Source organism: Galleria mellonella, unplaced genomic scaffold (assembly GCF_026898425.1).
Source record: "Galleria mellonella isolate WM207_F2 unplaced genomic scaffold, CSIRO_AGI_GalMel_v1 utg424, whole genome shotgun sequence".
NCBI lineage: Eukaryota > Metazoa > Arthropoda > Insecta > Lepidoptera > Pyralidae > Galleria > Galleria mellonella.
The window spans coordinates 2693381-2701943 of NW_026442097.1; the positions used below are offsets into that span (position 1 = coordinate 2693381).

The following is an 8563-nucleotide window of genomic DNA, read 5'->3' on the forward strand; positions in this document are numbered from 1 at the left end:
CTGTGTTTCGGTTTGAAGGCTGGGATATGGCGTGAATTTACTGGGTACAGAGAAATAACATCTGAGTCCTCAGGATTGGCAACGCATGAAGGGTATCATGGGCAAAACAGTATACTCTGTTATGTCCATGGTACTGCTCATGTCTATAGGCGACGGTTACCACTTTCCATCAGGTGGGCCGTCAGCTTGTTTGCCATTCTAAGTTGTATAAAAATAAACAAACTGATATAAAAAAAAGAAACTAGAATTTGTATAAACCGTCGCGCCCTCATAGTCAATTGCGTCAATTTATTTGCACTTACAACGCCCGATGGATAAAATTTTAGACCCTTATTTGATGGTTAAATTCAATAATGGAATCCATACATTGGAATGCATGTTAAAATTATTTTGATTCCCGTTATCGCTTCTAAACGGCTGAAGAAATTTAGTTGAAATTGTATAACTATGAACACTTCTTGAAAAAGTCGAAGCAATGAAGAAAGAGTTTAATATAATTTTCATTAAATTGTATAAATTCTACTCCAAGGAAGTAGGAAATACATACTATATAACATTTTATTTAATTGTGATCCATAAAAAATTCTATAATTATAGTGAAACAATTATGTTGTTATGAGTGACAGTTACTTATTATGGTGTTGAGTACATTTATGTGCACACATATACATATATACTATTAATTTAAATGTAATTGGAGAAAAAACAGAAATTATACGTTATCATTCAATTGTTATAAACTCTAGCAATTTACAATATATTATATAATGAGTGAGTCGTTTGTGTTTATGCATATACCGCCATTTTTTATCACAGGAGTTTTTTTTTTATATATATACAACTTAGAATGACAAACAAGCTGACGGCCCACCTGATGTAAAGTGGTAACCGTCGCCTATAGACATGAGCAGTACCATGGACATAACAGAGTATACTGTTTCGCCCATGATACCCCCCATTCGTTGCCATTCCTGAGAACTCAGGTGTTATTCCTCTGTACCCAGTAAATTCACGCCATATCCCACCCTTCAAACCGAAACACAGCCATGCAAACACAACTGCTTCACGGTAGAAACACGAATGGGACAGAGGTACCCAAGCAATCGACTTTTATACAATGTCTCCCTCTGCACATCGCAATATGTGTGCTTCCGGCTACAATTTGAAAATATAATTAGTTTAATAGTACGTTATACTAAGTCTATGGTTAGCTATGATCTCATTTAGGTGAATTCTTTTAAACAATAAATATCTTAAACCGTAAGTTTATGAAACTATATATATGAGTGAAACGGAATGAACAACATTTGTCAATCTCAAATATGACATTGACAATAAGTAAATATTTTCCTTTAGGTACTTATAACGTAGTATTAGTGCTTGTATTTTAGCTTTTGTTTGTTTCTTCAATCCTATAAAAATAATGTGAATTAAATTTTAAAACTGTAAAAAATACAACTTAATTATTAACATATACCAAAAAAATATTAGTTTTACAATTTTAAATTAAACAATTGACTTATAGTTATCTTTAAGTGTAATACTCTACCTCTTGAAATAACCAATGTCTACCTACCTATTTATATAAACAAACATGAATTATCACAGTCATAATAGTGAATACATGGGTGATAATCGACAAATGTTCTATTCTGGCCATAATGATGAATCCGATCCGCCATCACCTGCATCCAAACTCCAACCTGTCCAAAGAGACAACATGAACAGAATGTGGATATTAAGGGAAACGTTGTATGATGATCCTGATTTGTTTCATGATTTTGATTCGTGAGTATATATTTCTTTTTATGTAATGTGGATGTGAGTACTAGATATGGGTAATATACAATATTTATATATTGAGTTCTTTTGGACGTTGATGACCATTATTGGGCCAATATGTATAGACATTGTAACTACAATATATATATTTTTTTTTATGGGTGAAAATGGTATGGTAACCCCGCCTGCGCTAATGGGATACGCTGGCAGAGCACCAGTGAAGGATGATAGATGAGAATGAAAACAGGCCAGTTCGCCCATCATGATGAATTCATCAGGAAATAACCATGATAGTTTCCAGGGGGAACTGCGAAGAGGTCGACCTGGTTGGGTATATTGCTAGCAATGGGATTCTCAGTCTCCATTACTAACAATCCATTTCCCCCCTAGATATTGCAATATATTACTTAACCTTAGTAAGTACCTAATCCTTTTTATTGGGCTGGAGGGAGGGTGAAGGAATTGCTAGTAATGGGGTCTGACCACACCATTGCTAGCAAATGTACTCCATAACATTGTGGTTAATTCGTGTGGATTCTTCACCTTTCATCTCTCTGGTGCCCCACAGTGCAACAAAAGTGCTGGCAGTATACATGCGCTCGCATATACTACTTCAATCCCAATCATTAAAAAAACCTTTTTTAAGGGGCCAGGTCCACCCATGAAAATAATATGAAATACCCCAATATTTGCTTATACAAAGTAGTGGCTAAAAAGCTAGTAGTGATTTTTTCTAATTTCAGTCCACAAGAAGACTCTCCCATAGACAACACTGCTGATATAGCACCCACCTACTCAGTTGGCTACGATTGGACAAAGCAACAATGGCAAAAAGCTGGCAACTTCCAAGGTACAATCAACCAGACTTGTCCAGCACCACAGCAGACAAAACAATTGGGCAAACAAAATAAGTTCCTAAAGAATGTGATGGTTAGTTTATCTCAACCGGTTAAATTAAGCAAGGCCGAGAGGTTAGTATTTACAGACTTTTTATTTCACTGGCCCGTGTAGTTCCAGCATAGAATAACCCTTCTTTGCATGATTTTTTTTTATTGTTGAAATAAATCAAGGTTAATCAAGGAAAAACGGTTAAAAAATAAATTTGACAGCTATATTTTTTTTCTGCAATGGACAATATGCAATATCCAGACACGATCACTTAAAGTGAACTTGTTCTTTTATATAATTTTTGAGTATTCAATGTTATGATGGAAATTTTCACCATTATGCAAAGAAGGATGGAAATTTTCACCATTATGCAAATACCATTATGCATTATTAAAGGTTTGAGAAAAGTACTATAAAAGCCTTGGCCACAACAAGGTACCGATGGACTCATGTATGTGTGCCTCGGCTACGCCTCGGCCCACATTTGCATGTTCGTCCATCAATGCCTCAGTTGCTGGCCGCTGCAGTAATGTACTATTTTTACATAAATGGATACACTTACAGATTGGTCCTATAGATATTTTATCAAAATCGGTTCAGTAGTTTTATTTTTCAACAAAAATGATTGGTTTTGCTATATTTAATTTATTTTTATTTTATTCTTTATTGCACAATAAAACTTTGTACAAATGGCGAACTTAATGCCATATGGCATTCTCTACCAGCTAACCATTGGGTAAAAACAGAAAGCGTATGAAGGACAGATGTGATGAAAAATATATGACAATTATAGTAACACATTAAGGCAATACACAATATAAATATAATATACACATAAGAAATTCACATATAATGCACATAAATTAATGTTGATTTTTTTTGTAGACACAATTTAATTATAGTTTTTTTTTCAGTATGATGCAAAAAATGGGCTGGCAAGGCGGTGCCTTGGGTAAAGATGGCGTCGGAATTGTGGAACCTATTGCTCCTAATATTGCCTATGTAAGTAACATCTGTTTTTGTCTGTAGAAAATACAAGGTAGCATTGTTAGAGCAGTGGGACGGCATTCCTTAAGAAAATGTTAAAAAAATTGATAAGATCAATGAAAAACAGACTGCAGGCTGTAATAAGGGTATTGATTTAATAATTTTTTTTTTCAATTTTTACCATTTTTTGTTTAATTTCCAAAATACGGGACCTAGTCTCTTTTCCTAAATTTCCATTTTTCCAACTCTTACGTTCAGACATAATTAAATCACGATTAAATGGGGATGTCGGTAGGGGCCGCCCTAGACGGACGTATGTTTGAACAAATAGGCGACGTGCTGAAGAAGGGCCAAATTAAAAGTACCCGTAACCGGCGAGCGTGTATGAAAAGATTGATGAATGTGGAGGAGGTGAAAGGGGTCTGAGGGCCTACCATGAAGTGTTTTCCGAAATTTCGGACCCAAACGAAACAAATTTGATGGTAAAATTACATAATACATGCCGTTTGGAAATATCAGAAATGTTAAAATATTGTTCCTTTGGACTTTTATGATAGGATGTATGACGAACGAAATGTTAAACTCCATTTATTGGTCCGATTTTGGTATAAACAAAAACACGAAATTGAGTAATTTCGGAATTTCATTTAATGGTAGACCTGATGATGCTGCTGTTTTAATCGAAGCATTTTGCATCTCATTTTTTCTGCCCATCCCAATAGTAGACAGGCGTGACGGATATGCATGTATGTGTATCGATTCAATTTTTATTTATGCAACTTAAAATGGCAAACTAGCTGACGGAAAGTGGCAACTGTCGTGTATAGTTATGAACAGTACCATGGACATAACAGTGTATACTGTTTCGCACATAATACCCCCCATGCGTTGCTATTCCTGAAGACTCAGGTGTTATTCCTCTGTACCCTGTAAATTCACTGCCATATCCCACCCTTCAAACCGAAACACAACCATGCAAACAACTGCTTCACGGTAGAAACACTAATGCGACAGAGGTACCCAAACAAACGACTTTTGTACAAAGTCTCCCTCTGGTTTGACTTACTTAATTAGATTATGTTACAGGCAACGAAAACCTTGGGTTTTGGACAAGAGAAAAAGAAAAAAAATCCGCCTCCGATTAAAAGAAATCAAAAGCCAAAACGCGCGAGACAGATGCAGATGCGCGAGAAGAGACCAAATTTCAATTTGAACGTTCTTTTACATATATTTGCGTTCGTTAGAAACAACGCCGAAACAGTTGTGGTGTTCGACAAAACTCTTCTTAACGCCGAAAGGAAAGCGATACACCAATGGGTGAACGATGTGATCAACGACGAAGGTGATGGCTACGACGAGATCAGCCCTGAAGAGTTGGAGGTGGTGAAGTTGATACGTGAACATAACAATTACGTTTTGCACACTCAGAGCGAAGGGAAGATGCCATTTAGGTCAGTTCAATGATTTATACTAACATTATAAAGAGGGAACGATTGTTTATTTGTAATGGACAAACTCAAAAAGTACTCAACCGATTTTTAGAAAAGAAGAGGTTTACAATTCAGTTGTATTTTTCTATGTTTGTTACCTCATAACTCCGTCAGTTCTGAATCGATTTGATAAATTCTTTTTTATCTGAAAGGATATACTTACAGACTGGTCCCATAGATTATCAAAATTGGTTTTGTCACAATCATTTTGTTTTTATGGGACACAATCATTAATTATTCTCGTTGTATTCTTTCTTTGTGTTTTATTAATATGTAAGAGAATGAATTAATTGCACCGACAAGAGGAAACTCTTAAATGAAAAGAAGAAGAGAATAAACATTGTTATAATTATTTTGTGTTATTTCTCAGCTTATTTATTATTATTTTGTGTTATTTCTCAGCTTATTTATTATTATTTTGAGTAATTTCTCAGCTTATTTATTATTATTTTGTGTAATTTCTCAGCTTATTTATTGTTATTTTGTGTTATTTCTCAGCTTATTCAGCTCAGCTGGTTTTGAAGTGACAAGGACGGGTTTGTTACAAAGTCACTTGTTCTCATGTTTTATTTTATTTAGTGGGAATGTCAGCAGTGGGACTATTTAGAAATTTACTATTGTTGATTTCTGTAGTTTAATGATAAATGTTCTATTAAGATGCAGTTAATATAATGAGTTCTGTAGACACTGGGATAATACCGGTAGACGATATGATAGTCGGGATTATGTCTATTATTATTAAATTATTTCATTACAGAGAACTAACTATATTTAAAGAGGCACCAACACATGTTTATCTTATAACACCAAATGACTTGAGAGACGAAATAAACACAGATGATTCAGACAAATCGGAATACGAGACGGTTGCTATTGATGGAGACTGTGCACCCAGTGGAGGCGATGAAAAGGAAAAAGGTAGTGATGCGAAAAGAGAAGATGCTAATTGTATAAAAGGTAGCATAGAAGACAAAGAACTGGCACCATACGACAAATTGATAGAGTACTTCATTGAATTCTCTAAAGAACAGGACTATACAGAGTTTAGATTTTTAGGTCTGTACAATGCTAACGAAATGGACGCTTTAAATGAGTTCTGGAGGAATATATTCATGTATTTAAATAGAGACATGACATCAATAGATACAAGGTATCTACCTGCGTTAACAAATGAAGAAATTTCGTTCACAGTGAACCAAGACTGTAATGGATATGATGTGTGAGTATTTGTTTGAAGCAGTTGTGTTTGCATGGCTGTGTTTTGGTTTGAAGGGTGGGATATGGCGTGAATTTACTGGGTACAGAGGAATAACACCTGAGTCCTCAGAAATGGCAACGCATGGGGGGTATCATGGGCGAAACAGTATACTCTGTTATGTCCACGGTACTGCTCATGTCTATAGGCGACGGTTACCATTTTCTATCAGGTTGGTCGTCAGCTCATTTGCCGTTCTAAGTTGTATAAAAAAGAATATTTGTTTGTTTGTGTAACACCTTTTTATATATTTTTTATTGCGTTCAAAATATACTGTAATAATAAATTGGTAACAAATTAAGCAAAGGTGAACTTCTCTCTAAAATAGATCCCTTCCAGGCAACCTAACATAGTAGCAAGGGGGGAAAGGGATTGTTAGCAATGGAGTTTGATATATATATATATATATATATATACACTACGAATCTACTTGATCTATACACACTATTTTGCCACTCATTCAATTTAAGAATTTAACACAAAAAAAAAAGAGACAAAACAGTTCAATAGCTAAAATAGGTTTATAAGAGGTCTGTTGTTTTGATGAATAACGGAATAAATTATAGGACATAGAATTATTAAGAAAGGAACGAGTACAATAGCAGACTTGTACCATAAAAGGGATCTTCCAGTCAACTTTAGAATGTCTGATGGAGATAAGAAAATAATAGCTTTCTAACCAAATACTTGTCTTTTTTTAATGGATTATAATGGAATAGTAACCCCGCCTACGCTAACGGTATACACTGTCATGGCACCAGTGAGGGATGAGGATGAAGTCAAGTTAGCGGGACCATCGTGACGAATTCACCAAGATTTCCAGGGGGGACCGTGTAGAGGTCGACCTGATGGCAAATTTCCCTATATTGTTAGCAATCGGGCTGCTAGACCCCATTATTAACAAATGTTATTTTCTTTGAGGTTAAAAAGTTAATTAAACTAATTTTTTGTTTCAGAATATACAAACACGTAAAGGACAGTCGACAGTAATAAGAATTATAGATATAATATAGATTAAGACTTAATTATGTATTATATTTAGAATATTAACTTATTAAAAATGATGATTTTGCCATATGTTTTTTAATTTTTTCATTTTAATCCAATGAAACCAATTATTTAGTACAAATTCTCGTTTAATTAAAAAGAGGAAAGAATTTTTGCTCAAAAATGCATAAATTCAAAATAATTTTAACCGATTTTAAAAATATTTTCACCTATAGAAAGCTACATTTTTTTTTAATAGACAGTAATGTAATGATAACCCCGTCTGGTGGGGGGAAAAGGATTGTTAGTAATGGAGACTAAGAATCCCATTGCTAGCAATATACCCAACCAGGTCGACCTCCTCGCGGTTCCCCATGGAAACTATCATGGTTAATTCCTGATGAATTCATCATGATGGGCTAACTGGCCTGTTTTCATTCTCATCTATCACCCTTCACTGGTGCTCCGTCAGCGTATCCCGTTAGCGCAGGCGGGGTTACCATTCCATTTTCACCCATCAAAAAAACCCCCGCCTGCTCTATCGGTATGCGCTGGCAGGGCACCATTGAGGGATGATAGGTAATGATGAAGCAGCAGTTAGCCTACCTTGACACAATATCAATATCTAACAATAAATCAATCTTGATGATTTCCAGGGGGAACCACGAGGAGGTCGACCTGACAGAGTATATTGCTAGCAATGGGGCTATCCCCATTACTAACAATCCCTTCTCCCCCTATAATTGTGTACTGAACTATGTTGTTTCATTTGTGATTTCAAGAAGTATGTGATTGGTAGATCGCATAGGGTTTCGTCAGTAAAAAAAGTAGATCTTGGGTCTAGTCAAGTCGATTATCCCTGCTATATAGGATATATTTAGTACATAGTTTACTTTATGTACCGTTCACACACGGGCGAAGTCGCAAGATACAGTTAGTCATAAATAAAACCAACTAATTGTAAAGTCAACATATTTATTCACTATATTTACATATGAGATGTTAAAACACAATTTCAGTCTATGCCGTCTAATCGCAATACAAGTAATACTAACATTTGACTTTACATTCGTGAAATAATAAAATACTTTGAAACATCATCCATTATATATGTCCGCCATTTTGTTGACACAAAAATCGTTATAAAGAAATATAATTTTATATACATATAAAG

At 34.9% G+C, this 8563-nt stretch overlaps 1 protein-coding gene across 1 annotated transcript; it reads left to right on the top strand.

Annotated features, from left to right (window-relative positions):
• Nucleotides 1-1343: 1343 nt before the first annotated feature.
• LOC113516135 (uncharacterized) lies at nucleotides 1344-7480 on the top strand. Its single transcript, XM_052898392.1, has 6 exons — nucleotides 1344-1788; nucleotides 2526-2753; nucleotides 3585-3672; nucleotides 4744-5108; nucleotides 5905-6366; nucleotides 7359-7480. Exons 1-6 carry the CDS (start codon nucleotides 1595-1597, stop codon nucleotides 7390-7392), a joined length of 1371 nt encoding a protein of 456 aa, XP_052754352.1. The 5' UTR covers nucleotides 1344-1594; the 3' UTR covers nucleotides 7393-7480.
• Nucleotides 7481-8563: the final 1083 nt, after the last annotated feature.

What these genes read in the sequence shown, in the direction of transcription:
- LOC113516135 (XM_052898392.1), top strand. Translation starts at nt 1,595, where the DNA reads ATGAATTATCACAGTCATAATAGTGAATACATGGGTGATAATCGACAA. An exon ending in AAATTAAGCAAGGCCGAGAG is followed by an intron (nt 2,754 to 3,584) that starts GTTAGTATTTAC and finishes TTTTTTTTTCAG; the next exon opens with TATGATGCAAAAAATGGGCT. An exon ending in GACTGTAATGGATATGATGT is followed by an intron (nt 6,367 to 7,358) that starts GTGAGTATTTGT and finishes TTTTTGTTTCAG; the next exon opens with AATATACAAACACGTAAAGG.